A 16,200-nucleotide genomic window follows, 5' to 3' on the forward strand; every position below is an offset into this window, starting at 1 on the left:
GAGAGAGAGAGAGAGAGAGAGAGAGAGAGAGAGAGAGAGAGAGAAGTGAGTCCCCTTTGGCAGATGGAAGGGAACTACTCAGCCTTGGGGCAGGGTGGTTGTAATGAAATGGCCTGTCATTCTGTAAATAGTGAGGACCATCTTTTCTATGTGATGGAAGATATCACATTGCAGTTAAAATGGGAATGTCAATAAAATTAATCTTCCAGTTCTTTGCTCAGGATATTTTTGTTTCTTTTCTTAAAGAGGGTTAGATGGTTGCAACCCTTATGCATTCATGCATGTATGCTTAAGACATACCAAAGAAAAGGTGTGTGAGTAATACCAATAAAGGAGAAATAAAATTTAAAGTTTGGAGGAAAATAGTCTGTATAGCAGTAATGCATTTAATTTAACAGCGCTAAAGAACTAGAAAAGAGGCAATAGGAATTAGTTTGTGGGTCTATAGCATTCCTCAGGAAGCCATGAAGCCTCTGACTCAGGCTACATTGAGCACAGAGTTTATTGTTTTAGGCTTTCTTGGACAAGGTTTTTACTTAGCATGGGATTTATGGCATTTACTGCTAATGAATGTCTATTCTTAAATTACAAAACCACCGTCTCAGTGCAATTCCCAGATGTCCTTCCAGGACCTCAGCTTCTTAAACACCAGCAGGGAGCATAAACTCTCCACTTCTCTGTTTTCCTCTTTCGTGTGGCTCCGGGCTAATGATGTGTAAGGAAAACACAGCAATCTATAAAGTCTCAGTGCTGTCCCAGTATTCTTCATTTATTTTGCATTTGATTATGCCACAAGTCGGATCTTGTTTCTTTCCTTTTTTTAAGAGTTATTAGTTCAAATATTAATGTAGGAATATGGCATATATTGCTGCTCTTGATTGATGCCTTCCCAAAAACAGGAAGACGTGCTCGTATGAATTTTAAGAAAGTAGGGGTCCTGCAATGCCTTGCCAGAAGAGTTTTTCAGATACATAATTTAGATGCCCTCCAGGCATGCTTTCAAGGCATTTTTGCTGGAGGGCAAGAAAAAATAACTATGACTGTTAAAAGTAAATGATTTTTTGCTAATGCACAATTAATGCCAGGAAAAACCACTGAAGAGAAAGATGTTGATGGAAAGTTCTGATTAAGTAAGCACCCAACCTTGATGTACATCTTTTTTTTTTTTTTTTTTAGAAATAGGATAATAATCATTGATGCAGACACAAAGGTTTTCATGTTTTGCAAAAACCGTTCAGGATCATGCTAGATATGTTTATGTTTGCGGACTTGCGTGTACAAGCTTACATCCATGCATGCATTATAGGAAGATGAGAGCCTATAGGGAAGGGATGAGCTGATAATATGTTACATTCATTAAACAGTAAAATATTTATTGTCACCTATGCAGAGGCTTCAAAATATGTAGACTACAGAACATTTAATTTGAGGGTTGCAAGGAATGCATTTATAGCAAATAGGTTTTCTCGTGGTAGATTTTCACAGTTTGTATCCTATAACTTAAAAAGAGATATTGTACTATGTAAAATACACATCTATAATTGAATTAATGTGCATGTATGCAGTATAAAAGTAATATTTGGATGGACAATGGTTTCTAACTTTTTGTATTTGCATCAAAATTATATTTAATAAGACATTAAAATACTGGATATTTTCATATATGAATAACAGTTCATTAGTGCTTGAGTAGTTAATCTGATTAATAAAATGGTCTTACAATGGTTGTTTATTGTCTCTTGTCGTATTTCTTTTTCTTTTAGGGGATGGTTTAGACAACAGTGTAGCGTCTCCCGGCACAGGTGATGATGATGATCCAGACAAGGATAAAAAGCGTCAAAAGAAAAGAGGAATCTTCCCCAAAGTAGCAACAAATATCATGAGAGCGTGGCTTTTCCAACATCTCACAGTAAGTGGACTTTTAAAGAATTTAAAGAATTTTAAAGAATTCTATTGAACAAAAGTCCTTATAGTTAATTTTCTTTTTCAGAATTTAAAATCTATTCACTTATTACTTTAATATAAAAAAAACTTGATTTTTGCCATTGGGCCTGGGAATCTCATGGGAGCCCTGTGAAATGTTCCATTGTGCATAAGTTTAGAAAGCACTCTCCCTTGATTTTTTCTTATTATATAATTGTAACTGTTTTTATTGTACAGGTAGTCTTAATTTAGTGATTTGGGAAAGCAACTGTGTTGTTAAGTGAAGTGATTGCTATGTGAAACATCTTTTACAATTCTAATTCACTTTACTTAGCTCACAGACCTGCAAAGGTTGCAAATGCGAGTCTTGGTTGCAAAGTTTCTTTTTCATCATTGTTGTAACTATGAATGATTGCTGAATGAGGCAGTCGCTAAATGAGGACTACTTACATTTAATGGGTTTTGTTTTAATTAGGTTGATTATTTTGTTTTATTTTTTAATTTTGGGCGCTACTTTGAGTCATAAACATGAGGTGTGAGGCTGTATAAATTCAATAAATAAAACAGTAAAATGTATTAAGATATTGTAGGTTGATATTTTACTGTGATGTAAATTTTAGAGTGATATGTGTGTATAATATATGAATGATCTCAAGTAAAAAAATACAATGAAACATAACAATTAATTTTGGTGTCTTTTGCAAACAGTTTAAATCTATAGGGTACCCAATCTGGTACCTTCCACATGTGCCGGCCTTTATTTTCTATAATTCTTAGCATATCTGGAAGACACCAACTTGGAGAAGGTTGGTTCACAGTCAGAGATTTCACACGCATGCATACAGAGAAAGCTTAAATAACTTTTCAGTTATTGTGAACCAAGCAGTTCTGTGATATCATTGATGTTATTTAATGTGAGTTTCAGATCTTCACAGAATTAAACAGATGTGATTAGTCCATAGACTAGACCTTCAGAATGGTGGTATTATACTCATTTTGGAATGTACAGTACTTTTGTATGTATATTCCAAATATACAGAAAATCTATTTGTGTTGTATCAAGGATATACTTTTAATAATTTCTCAATCCTGTCTGTTTAAATTGCTCTTTTAATCTCATATTTTAAAAGCTAGCCATAATGACTTTAGGGGAAACCGATTAAAAATGGGCAAAGGAATATTTTAATAGCAACCTATGCTCTTTGCAACTGATATTTTGAGATGGTATTTTGTTTACTGTTACCATTTAGGCATGAAAATATGTATCTGCAGAAGTAGTAGTCACTTAATTTTACATGGAAATAGAAAATTATCAATTTGTGATACTTTCCACCTGTGAAGACTAATAATTTAAAAGAAAGCCCCTGTTGAACTATGACAATGATAAGTGCTTATAATTATCAACTTATATCAACTTATAATTATAGGTAGTCCTTGACTTACAACCACATTTGGGGCTCTAAATTTCTGTTGCTAAACAGGACAGTTGTTAAGTGAGTTTTGCCTCATTTATCAAACTTTCTTGCCACAGTTGTTAAATGTAAGATGTAAGAACATTATTATCAAACTAAGGTGAATTGATCTAGCCTAAAGGATCAGGATTATTCCAAATAGCCAGCATCTCTGCTAGAGTAGTGGTTATTTTTGCCTTCCAGCTATGGCCATTCCAAAGGTCAGGTGCCCCATAGTACCCAGTTGGCTCAGAGGAATTAGACAGAACATGAGTCTCTGGGCTGATTACTTAACCAAAGACAAAATAATGAGTCCTAAGCAAATACTGACTAATTGAAAGGGCTGTAAATCCATTACATATTGGTCAGGGATAATCAGGAGTATTTAATCACTTTTATCTATTCAAGAGCACTGAAGCTGCAACAGCAAAGCCCTGAACCTTGCCATGTGCTTATTATTCTCATCATTATCAAAATTACTTCACAGCTGTTCTTTGCTACATCACCTCAGCTGGAGATTTACTAACCTGTAAAATGTTTTTAATTTGGAAGTTGAGTGTAACGGGAATGATTTTTTTTAATGTTAAGGAAGTAGTTTGAAGAGCAGCACAATGATAAAGAAAAAAAATGGGGGCTATGAGTACACTCTTTCAGTTCACTTAAGCTTGATGTTAATTTCTCTCACTAAATCTTCTACATCATTTCTATGGATTTCTCCACTGCTTTTTGTTCTAAATGGCTGTGTGAAAAGTGTTCAGCTCATGCTTTCTTAGAAGCATTTGTGTAGAATGTAGAAGCATTTGTGTATATTGTATTTTGAATATCATTTTCCAGGACATTATTTAGTCTTGAAATTCTGTGCTTCCCCCCCCCCCAAACTCACTTTAAATGACTTAAAGAAATTTATGACTTAAAGAAAATCAGAAGCTTTGATGAGGATGACCTTTGAATAAGTTAAAAAAATACAATCTAATGAGTTTATAGATGTCAAAGAATGTACTATCTCATAATTCTCCAGCTTCAGAATCATAGTACAGACCTCTGATTAGTGAATTGAAAATTCAAAAGAAGTTTGCCCTAAATGCATGTAGAGGAGGGGGAAAAAATCATCCTCTTATATAGTGCCTCGTTTCATTATTATTTTTTTTTCTTTTTGGCTCTCAAGCAATGTAGTTCTTTCAAAATATATTTTTCTCCAGTCCTAAAAATAAATGTTATTTTTTATAAACACTATTTCAGAGAGAATTTATTATAAAAACAGCTTCTAATTTTAAACCTTTTCTGTTCATTACTTCTCTAACCTTATTTCAAATAGGTTGGTCCACCCTTTTGTGCTGTGTGACCTATTCTTCTATTACAATAATCTTACAATGTACCCTTTTCGCTCATTCTTTAAAGAAGAAACTAATTGAATTATCTCATTATTTTAATTTGTTAAGCAAATGTATTTTACATCCCAGGATGTGTTCTTAAAGAAGGGGCTGCTAAGGCTTTGCCCCTTGAATGGCCCATTGGTGCATTTTGACATTCATGCATTCTCATTAATGAAAGGAACATAAAAGGACTCTGGCTGTATTTTTTTTTTCAAACACCCAACCAGTATGGAACAACTTTTTCCATAACCCACAGGGGTCTCTCTACATATGTTCTCAACTGCAAGCTATTGTCACCTATTTTGAATACCTGAAAAGGACAAATGAAATACTAAAGGCCAACTGTAGCAATTGTTAGTTGTTAGTTTCAATATGACAAAAATCATTAACCTCTTCTTGGCCTGGCAGGCAAAAGTACTGAGAAAAACTCTTAAGCCACAAAACATTTTTGTATGTGGAATATTTTATCAGATACAAATATACATACATACATACACATTAACAATACTTAATGCAATAAATATTATACAATGCAATTCAAACTTTATTGTACTACTTCTGTATATTAACAAAAGTTTTTGAAAGTTGATTAAAATTCTTCATAAATTAATTTGACCTATTGTCATTAACATTTCATAATGTTATCTCCTAATTATAAATACTACAGTTCCACAATCCTACTTTTGGAACAACTTCAGAAATACAAATGGTGGGCTATATGCAAAACTTTTTTTATATAAATATCCTCTGCTTCCATTATAATCCAACCATATTCTTATTATGCAATTGGGAACTGCCTTGTGTATGGTATTACAATAGTACAGGAAGATGAAAGGATCTGAGGATGAATTGCTTGGAAGCATACTTGCTTATTCTGGATAATATCCAGTGTTTGAGTGGGTAAAGGAAATCCTAACCTGGTACTATAAGCTTTTCAGAAGTACATAAAGATTATGATATCAGAAACGTAAACCTGACATTAAGGCTGTTGTTACTTAACTTCAAAGAGAGTTAAAGAAAAGGAACAGCAAGAAATCTGACCCGTGCAAGGTTTATACATAGCCTTGGAAAGCTTTTTTTTTTCTTCCATGCCAAACAGCCCCTTAGTACACTCAATTAGTCTTTCAGACATCTCTGTTTTCCTCTCTCAAGTGCTCTCCTCTGCAAATAACATATTTGATCATAGAATGAAAACAGGAAGTATTTGTGTACAAAGATACCTCTTGCTCACACTGGTGTTAGGCTGAAAGTTTTCTTATCGTAGCAGCCACAGAAAAACTTATTGCATGATGTAAAACTGTTTTCAAGATAAATGTACATAATCAGAACTGGCAGCAGTTGCAAAGGAAGGAACTATGTAAGTTTATGATTTTTTACTTTTAGTCATCTGAGATGAGAATTGCACATTGATTCCATTCAATCTTATTTCCTTTTTAGAGGTATCTTATATAGAATTTAGATTTAAACTCAAGATTAATACATTTTATTTTTTTAAAGAAAGATTTTTATCCATTCACTTTAATTTACCATTTAAATAGTTTTTGCATGGTTTATTAAACTTAAATGTTTATTTTTATTACCATTTACAAAGAGCAGTTGTGGTTTGTTCTAATTATAAGTCTGTAAATCATTTAATATTGTGAGATCTCTGTGTTGCTCACAATTGCTTCCTGAATTGTAGTTTAAAACACTTGTTATTCATTATATTAAACTAGTTCTGAAACACTGAGATATGAAAGAATAAACTCCAGTAGGAAATGTCCATAAATGGAGCTGGCCAAGGGCATAATTGATACTATTAACTATTCTGTTCTGAATAATATTAACTGGTTAATACATAGAACCTGAGCCTCTATCATAAAACGGCAGGCTGGGGTGTTTTCGATCAAAATAGAGGTGGAAGGAATATTATTAAAGATAAGTGCATCATATTATTAATTTGTCTTAGTGCTTTAGATGATTATTCATATCAAATTCAAGCCAGCAATCAGTACATGATAATCAAGCTATCTTGTTTTTCTTTGGAATGTAGCCAGACAAGTTTTTTCTACCAGAAGTTCTCCCCGTGCAAGCTTTTTTAAACTTATGTTTTAAAGCAGTGGTTCTCAACCTGTGGGTCGGGACCCCATTTGGGGTCGATCGACCATTTCACGGGGGTCACCAAGCAAGGCTGTCCGCCATTTTTTTGTCCGCCATTTTTTTCCCCTTTTCTGGTGGGTGCCTTACCTCCCTTGGGCTGGGCCAGCTGGTGGTCAGCCTGCTCCATCTCTGCCGCTTGCCAGCTACGCCTCGGCCGGCGCAGGGGGCGGAACCGCACATGTGCGGCACTCCCGGGCAGGGAAAGTCCTCGACTTACGACTGGTTGGGTAGTCCTTGACTTACGACCGGTTTAGTCCTCGACTTACGACCGGTTTAGTCCTCGACTTACGACCGGTTGGGGTCGTGGCATTAAAAAGGTTGAGAACCACTGTTTTAAAGGGTAGAGATTTGTTTGTCTATCTGGCTGATTATGTGCAATCAAGTTGGTATATACCAGGGATGTCAAACTGCTGGCCCATGGACCGGTTGCATCATGCTGAGGCTGCACCCACCCCAGCTCTGGCAATGCAAAAAAAGTCGTGATACATCGCGACACATCACGTGATGTGATGAGTTTGACACGCGTAGTATAGACTCTTAACAACTATATAAATAAATTTTCTCCAGCAGGATCTGTCCCCAGTTATAATGGTACAATGTTGCTGTATGAAACCATTAATCTTGCTGTTAATTGTTCTCTTTCCACATTTCCAAGCATTAAGCATTATAGATTTTTACAGAAAACTAACTTTTCAAATAATGGATCCAAAGTATGATACTTTGAGTTTGTTCTTTGTGCTTTGAGTGAGAACTTTAAGTTGATTTGTTCCATGATCCATTTGTTTCGTTTCTTGGCTTTCCATGATATTCTTAAGAGCTTTCACAACCATCAGATTTCAAAAGTATTAATATTCTTTCTATCTTGCTTCTTTAAAGTCCAACTTTGGCTTCCATAGGATGTCACGAGGGAAAAACATTGCTTGTACAATTCTGATCTTTTTAGGTATAGACACATTTCCAGCATTTGAATATTTTTTGGCAAAGCTTTCATTACTGCCTTACCAAGGAGTAGAGGGATTATAGTAATTAACAACACTGGAAAATTCACAGTGGGTATATATGACAGAAAATGGCACTGATCTTTCCTACAAGCTGCATCAACTTCTGAGTAAAGGATTGTGCATCCTATGATTTCTTGCTCATGGAAATCTATAAGCACATAGAAAAAGTGTGAGTTATTTTAGTGTTTTTAATTTTAATGAAACAAAGGAGAGGCCACACTGAGATGCATGTGGAGACAAATCTAGAGGCTCCATGTAAGAACTAATTTGGGGTGCATTATAAAGTTACCTAAATCTATATTAATATATTTTTACATTACAAAAAAGGTAATTATTAAATGAAATAATCTTTTATCCCATTTGATAATTGTTTTTCATCTGGTAATGAATGAGGTAAAAAATGCCTCAAAAGTCATGTTAAATGCCAAAACAAACTAATTTTCAGTGGTCCATGCTGATGAATCCAGCATTCCCATATAAAATGAGATTTTCCCAAAGCCACAATGTTTGCATAGTTGCCTTTGGAACTTAACAGTTTCATATAAGGAGAAGAAGCTACTGGGAGAGAAGTGGCATGTAAGATTTAATCCTATTTCTGATAGAGTGCAAAGAAGAATTGAGACTGTGATGGACTTAGAAACTGATCACCATGTTTGAGCATTTTCTGAGGGTCATTCAAGTTCTGATTAGATTACTCCAATACCTCTTGTTTTACTATGGAACAGAGTATGTGAGTAGTATTGTCTAAGGCTAATGAATTCAAGAGATTTCAAAGAATGATTATTATGGTAAATAACAAGCATACAAAGACCTGATCAGGAAGTGGTTTCAGATTGCCCAGTAAAATTATTAAAGAAATTGTCTCTTAGTTTCACATTATTACAAAGGAAGCCAATGGGGAAAAAAACCAAAGCATAGTGCAGTTGGTCATCCCAAATTGTCCAAAACAAATTCCCTTTTTAAGAGCATAGGAGATAGAAAACTAAAACAAATACTGTAATAAAAAAATCCCAAAATTATGTGTGCATAATTTTAAGGTCACTTTAGAATCAAAAACCTATGAGTTATATTGGTATGGTATTGAAGGGAGAATACAAAGCATATTTTGATAGCCATAAAATGTGGACCTAGGTGGATCTAGGGTGAGGACATCATGAAGTAGAAATGCTCACATAGAGTAACTTCATTGCTTTGAAATAGTGGATTGCCTAGAAAAGGATAGACTAAGCTGTTGATGACATACTGAATGTTTTACTAATATTTAATTAAAAATTCATTTTTAAAACTTTTCTATATACTTCTAAAACTCTCCTGTCTGTTTGTAACTGTTAATTGGGCAAATGGTACATCATGGGGCAAATTTTTTTGAATCAAGGTAGATCTAATGGGCTAACATCTGAAATCTGGGACTCATTAGTCCCATGGGTTGTTTCAAGTATCTTCAAACCAGTTATATTAATAAAATAGCTGCTGTTGCATTGCTCTGCAGTGCAGCTGTGGTGACATTTTAATAATTTCCAATGCTCCGTGCAAGCCTTCCACAAGCAAAATCAGTGGGAAAAGTGGCAGGAAGTCAGACATCACTCCTGCTCCCACGGTTTTTTTGAGCCCGTTGGATGGCTTAGAGGCAGTCTGATTTGAATTAAACTCAGTCTCCTGCCTGTGACAGTATAGATATTCCTCCACCCTTAACCCAAACTGGCAGGGATTAGGTTTTGCAACTAATACAGCTATTAGCAATGCATTTAGATTTGGACCTGCACTACCTTCTGTAAATCAGTTTTCTTTATTTGGTCTTTATAGCTGCCCGTTTCCTCAAGTGACTCTAGATAGTTGTGGCTGATATACTTCTACTTTTTAAAAATTAGGAATTTAAAATGTTATTTTGTATCTTTTTGATATTTCTTAATTCTTCTTTCAGTTTAATAATGATGGAAAAATTTATGGATGAATTATTCAGTGAGTGGTGAATGGAAAGATAAAAAGATAAGGGACAGAGCAACAATTACTGCCTTACTTGGAACTGTGAAACTTGGAGATACACATCCTATAAAAATTCTCTTCTAACTATTTATTTTAAGATAGCTTACTGAAAATACCTTCCCTGTAATCTTCAATTCCTCCATTACATTGATCTCCAGGAATTAATTTGAGGACAACCAACTTCCATCCTAGCATTAGATATGGTTTTAGAATTGTTTCTGGGATTCTTTTGAATGGAAGATGTTTGAGGAAGATTTTGGCATTTTCAGATAGCTTCTATGAAAACAGATTAAGAAAATGGTACCACAACAAGAAACCTCCCAGTGAGAGATTAATTCATATGTACAGATTTTACTTATATTTCTGTTTTATTCTAAATATTTTCTACTCCATATGCAAATTACTGAATATATAAATTTCTGTCAAAGGCTGGAACAGTTATTTTACAAGTTCACACAACCTAACTTTATTTTTTCCTTTTGTTATTATTTGCTGAATACTAATCACTGAGGTTTTAATAAATTGGAATATCTAAATGTCTTTTAGGCCTGTATATTTTGAAGTTAATATTTCAAAAGCATGCTCTCTACTAGACGGCCAAGAACTGTCTCACTTCATTGGGTTCCTCAGTGTCATGTTAAAATCTCTATGCTGTATTAATTTGGTGTGTAATCCAAAACCATTGAACATTTTATAATGACAATTGAGTTTTTATGATATACAGTATATTACAATAAAAATTACTCTGCTATACAACTATCTACTATATTAGTCTCAAATCCAAGATGCTTTTTGGGGATAAATATCTATGTAAAGTGTATCAGGAAAAAATAGTTAAAAGAGAATGAATATATTCTTTAAATACTGTATTGATTTCTCTACTGGGAAAAAATGCATTTTTTTAAAAAATAAAATGTATATAAGTCTACCTGGATTTAATTTAGTTTGAGGAAATGATGTGATAATATTTAGAATAACATTTGATTCATGTTTATAGTATACCTGACTTCAGTATTTCTAATTATCTATAAAACTCTATAAAAATACCATTTTGTCATTTATGTATAATGTACATTAATTATACACGTATTCCATAGTGTATTTAAAAAATTGCCAGGTTTTCAGAGATAATTCTTGAATTATTTTAATTGCTTGAGCTTCTACAAAGAGTCTAGATACTAGTGCAGCAGAGTATTAGTGAAATGACCAAATGTCTAAAGATCTCTACATGTATCTCATAAGGGGTATATCAAGGGTATGTAGTTCCTCTGAAAGTTGAAAGAAGCAGTTTGGTCTGGTACTGGGTGGTTAAAATACCGGGCTAGAAAGCAGAGACTGAATTCTAGTCCCTTCTTAGGTATGTAAGCTGGCTGGGTGACTTTAGACCACCAACCAACCTTACAGGGTTGTGGATGTGGGAAGAATAGGGGGAGCCACAACTCCTCTTTGCAGCTCATTAAAGCGGCTATTTTGGTCAGACTTCTTTGCCTGTCTGAAAAGAGATGTGGCTAACTTAATGAATATCAGGAAAGGTGCTACACTTGTATTACTTAAAGTACTTCTTTCAAATCTTTTTGAAACATGAATGAGCCTATTTTATATATATTTAGTTAAGGAAATTAAAAGCTTTCCAACTTATAATTTATGATTGTAGGCAGCATACATCAACAAAAACTAATATAAACACAAAATAACAAAGCAGTTACCTACATACCCTGTTTCCCCAAAAGTAAGGCCTACCCCGAAAATAAGCCCTAGCTTGACTTTGGGGGGTAGGATTAATATAAGCCCTACCCCAATAATAATCCCTCATTTTGGGGCCAGGCACACACCTTAAAATCAAGCTAGGGTGGGGGTTGGGGTGTGGAGCTGCCCCACGTGCCCTCTATCCACTCACCGTGCAGCCAGGTCTCTCCTCGCTAGCTCACTTCTGTGGCGTCTTCTGCAACCGGGCCTGCATTTCTCAGTCACAGGCCTTTCCGGAAGGCCACTGCAGCCGAGAACTGAGCTATGGATTGAATCCATAGCTTGGTACTCGACTGCATAGACCTTCCAGAAAGGCCTGACTGCAAAATGCAAGGCTGCAGAATGAAGCTGCTCCTTCGGTCAGAAGAAGTGGGCCGGCTGGGTGGGGCTGTCGGTGCCAGAGTTGAATATAAAAGACAACCCCTGAAAATAAGACCTGGTGCCTCTTTTGGAGGCAAAAAAAAAAAAAAGATCCGGTCTTATTTTCGGGAAAACACATGTAGTTGAGGCTGAGCATATTCCCAGAAGAAAATGGGCTTAATTACTATCCTGACACAATATACAGGAGAAAAGCCAAGGTTTCATGACTCCATGCCTGAGCCTTGGGAAGGAGTTCATTCCAAAGGATAGCTTAACAAATAGATGTTTCATCTGTAATACTTGGTAGCCTTATAGCAGAGATAGGGGAATAATGGTTTATATATATAAAGAAATTACGATTTTCTGCTATGGATATAACCATCAGTGAGCCTGATCTATGTTTATTGTTCTTTGTTTTCCTTTTTCCTATATAAAGAGGACAAGAGAAACATTTGCTTTTAGTTTAAAACTAGACAAAGTTGTGTGATATCTAAGATAAGGAAAGTTTGGTTTGTTTTTATCATGGTTTCTGAATAAGCTAATATCTAAAAACCACATTTTACTCCTGGCTTGTTCTTTTTAACTCACTAATTTCACAATCACTTGATTTGTGGGTTGATTAAAATCAGAAGATTCATGTTCTCTTCCAGCAAGTTGCAAAGGAAGAGAGAAAGCAGGGAATATGAGACTCATCACAGCTCATTCACTGATAGTGAAAATTTTTGGTCCCTGTTATATCTGAATCAAATAATTGTTTCTAAAATCTTCTTCATTCTGAGATCAAAATAGTGAAGGTTACAAATATGTAATACATTTTAGCAGGTTTGAAATCACTTAAGCTATCTGCTGAGACAGGGCCAGTGGGTAAATTTGAACCATATGGCATATCATTCATCAAACACAGGCCAACTATTACAGCTCATTAACCTGGCTGGTTAAGAACAATACAGTAAATGCCATTTTGCTGCTTATTATGAATCTTTTGTTAACATAATGATAGCAAGCCAGACCACCTGAAATATATCATTTACACTCATCAAAATGAAATCACTGTAAACAATCAAATCAAAAGATAAACTGGCATTGCTGATACTTTGCCTTTATTTATGGTTTTACTATCCTGCTTGTTCTAGTCAAGCCAGCCTCTCAGGAATTTGGTGAAGGCATTTAATTGAACAACAAAATAATGAGTAGGTCTAAGAATTTATGTGCTAAACGCACAAGAAAATATTAAAAATAGCCACAAGAATAATTAAGAATAAAATAAAGACATTAAAAAGAACATTATGGGGGGGGGGGGAAGCTTTCAAGTGTTATTATTACAGGTAATCCTCAACTTACAACCATTCAGTTAGTGACTGTTTGAAGTTACCACGGCACTGAAAAAAGTGACTTATGACTATTTTTCATACTTACAACCATTGCAGCATTCCCATGGCTATGTAATCAAAATTTGGACATTTGGCAACTGGCTATGTAATCAAAATTTGGACATTTGGCAACTGGTCTGTGTCCGGTGAGGAGAAGGGCGGGATACAAATTAAATTATAAAATATAAATAAATAAATCTTTTGCAACCTTCTGGCAACCAAAATCAATGGGGAAAGCAGATTCATTTAATAATCATGTTACTAACTTAACAACTGCAATGATTCACTTAACTGTGACAAGAAAGATCGTAAAATGGGCAAAACTCACTGAACAACTGTTTTGCTTAGCAATGGAAATTTGTGGTCATAAGTCGAGAACTACCTGTATTATTTTCTCTTTTTTCCCCACAACTCCTGACTATTACTTAAATATTTTATGGCATACTTTAAACATTTACAATTATTGCCAATTTCTATTTAAATAATTTTAAATATCTTGAAGCAATTTTTCTTTTTCTTCAAAAAGCATATTAAAAAAAGCTTGGCCGCTATGTAATATGTTGTATATTAGGGAGCCATTTTTGTTGGAATTTAGTTATATATCATCATCAACATCCTAGCCATTGTCTATCCACTGCAGGATGAGGGCCTCTTCTGCATGTTTCCAACCAATACGGTCTTGAGCTTTCCTTTGCCAGTTGGGCCCTCAATACTTGCTGTTGTCGTCACTCCACCTTTTTTAGGTCTCTTTTGTGAACACTTTTTATCAAGTGGAATCTATTCTATGACTGCCTTAGTCTGCCTGCCACCAGTTCTTGCTATGTGACCAGCCCATTTCCATTTCAATTCTTTTACTCTTTTGACGGCATCGTATATTTTCATTTGTTCCATGTGCAGGTGTTTCTCTCTTAATTTGGGAAGTATATATAACTTCATATATACATATATATCATATCTTGTTTTTTGAAGTCTTGTGAAGTATATATAACTTTACAAGACAAGTTATATATACTGAATATATAAAGTTTTTCCATTGCTGCATATTTTGTGTTGTTGGAAAGCTTATTTTTCCAATGATGTGCAAGATTGATTCTTGCTGCTGTCACCATATATCTTAATCAGTTGTGATGCTTTTCATCTGTACTCTCTGTAGTCATACCTAATTAAAATATTTGTGCTTTTAATTCACATTTTATTTTCAGAATTTTCTGGTGTATTTCTTTCTACTCCTTTTGAGTATTTTTCAAGATCATCACATCCCCTATGATAGAATGTTCCTGTTCTAGTTGATCATGCAGCCAGAAGTCTAGACTGAGATTGACATTTTTGTCCACATATCAAGTCCTTCCCCAAAACCTAGAATAGGCAAATGTTTCTCTTGCATTTTTTTCATAATCATCTTGTCAGCTAGGAGTTTATCTTTTGTTTCTCTACTGTTTGGGCAAACAAACTCAGAAAAAAAGAGTTTGTTTTCAACTAGGTGCTTTTGGATGGCATCAGCTGCTACACCAATTAACATTTTGAAAGTTGTGGGTAAGCAGGTAATTGGCCTGTAGTTGCCTGGTGTTGCCTCTTTTGTTGGATTTTTTTTATTGTGAAGTATGATTTTCTTATTGTTAACCAATGTTCAGTTTTGTCTCTTTGCATTGTATTGTTAAATTGTTTGACAGTGAGTGCGTGTAGATTCATCAGATGTTTCAACCAAAAACCATGCAGTTCATATTCATCTTGGATTGACCAATTCTTGATGTTCCTTCCTCTTTTCTCCAACATTTTTGCTGTTTTACAAATTCTTTCATTTCAGCTTTCTATTTTTTTCATTATCCACCTCCTTTATCCAAGCTCCATTTTGCTGTATTTTTTTTGGGATTGTCCCATAGCTGTGCCCACAACTGCACTGTTTCTTTTTTTATCTTGTGTTGACTGATTCATTTCACTCTCTCCCTTGATGGATTGGTAGAAAGATTTTTGATTCAATTAACATTGGAGATTCTACCTGTAGTGTGCAATTTGAATGTTGTATCGCTGATTTTCTTGGCTATGACTGTTATTTGCTGCTTTATTGCTTCCAGTGTTTTCCTAGTCTTCCTTGTTTCCAAGTGATATTTTTTGATCAGGTATTCTTAGGTCAGCTTCTTCAGCTTCTTTTCTTTCAACTGTTGGAGCTTGTTTTCATCTGATCTTAGCATGCTGATCTTATTTTCCAATCTGATCTTCCAGTTGGATGGTGAACTGTTTGGCTTTAGTCTTGTTTGTTAGTTTTGTATTCAAGATCTTTAGCTATAATTGCAGCTGTGCTGTGTATCAGTTGGTTTGCTTCTTGCAATGAGGTGGTACTTATATTTGATATTATAGTATTGGCATCTTTTAAGATTTATGCTAGTTATTTTTGTAACAAGCTTCAAGACATGCAGCCTTATTCTTTTCTTTTGGTGCTGTTCCAGATGCTCAGGACTTTGTTCTTTCCGAAGAGAGAGTACTTGGTTTGGGAATGAGCATCGTTCAGTAGCAATGCTGGCTTCTTTTACAAATACCCCCCCCCCCGGGTTAGTCTCTACTAGTTGAACTACTTCTGGCAAGATTTTGATTTCTTTCTTCTGGTTAGACCTTTGCAATTCTTCCAATACTACTTCTGTGAATATTTTTATTATTATTTTTATTTATTATTTTAATTTGTATACCGCCCTTCTCCCATAGGACTCAGGGCGGTTCACAGCATATTAAAAACAAATAATATACACAAAATACAAAAAATACAAAATACAAAAATACAAAAATACAAAAAAATAAACCCCGATAAAAGCCGAATTAAAACCAAATATTACCAGCTGTGTTTCCGATTAAAATACTTTTA

General features: G+C 34.7%; 1 protein-coding gene across 1 annotated transcript in view; it reads left to right on the forward strand.

Annotated features, from left to right (window-relative positions):
- Nucleotides 1-16,200, forward strand: part of MEIS2 (Meis homeobox 2) — a 226,073-nt gene that overhangs the window by 59,405 nt on the left and 150,468 nt on the right. The window contains exon 8 of the mRNA XM_015813574.1: nucleotides 1,764-1,909. Within this exon, the coding sequence (XP_015669060.1) occupies nucleotides 1,764-1,909 (146 nt within the window). The remainder of the gene's footprint in view (nucleotides 1-1,763; nucleotides 1,910-16,200) is intronic.

This window comes from Protobothrops mucrosquamatus, unplaced genomic scaffold (genome assembly GCF_001527695.2).
Source record: "Protobothrops mucrosquamatus isolate PMUCROS unplaced genomic scaffold, P.Mucros_1.0 scaffold170, whole genome shotgun sequence".
NCBI classification, from domain to species: domain Eukaryota; kingdom Metazoa; phylum Chordata; class Lepidosauria; order Squamata; family Viperidae; genus Protobothrops; species Protobothrops mucrosquamatus.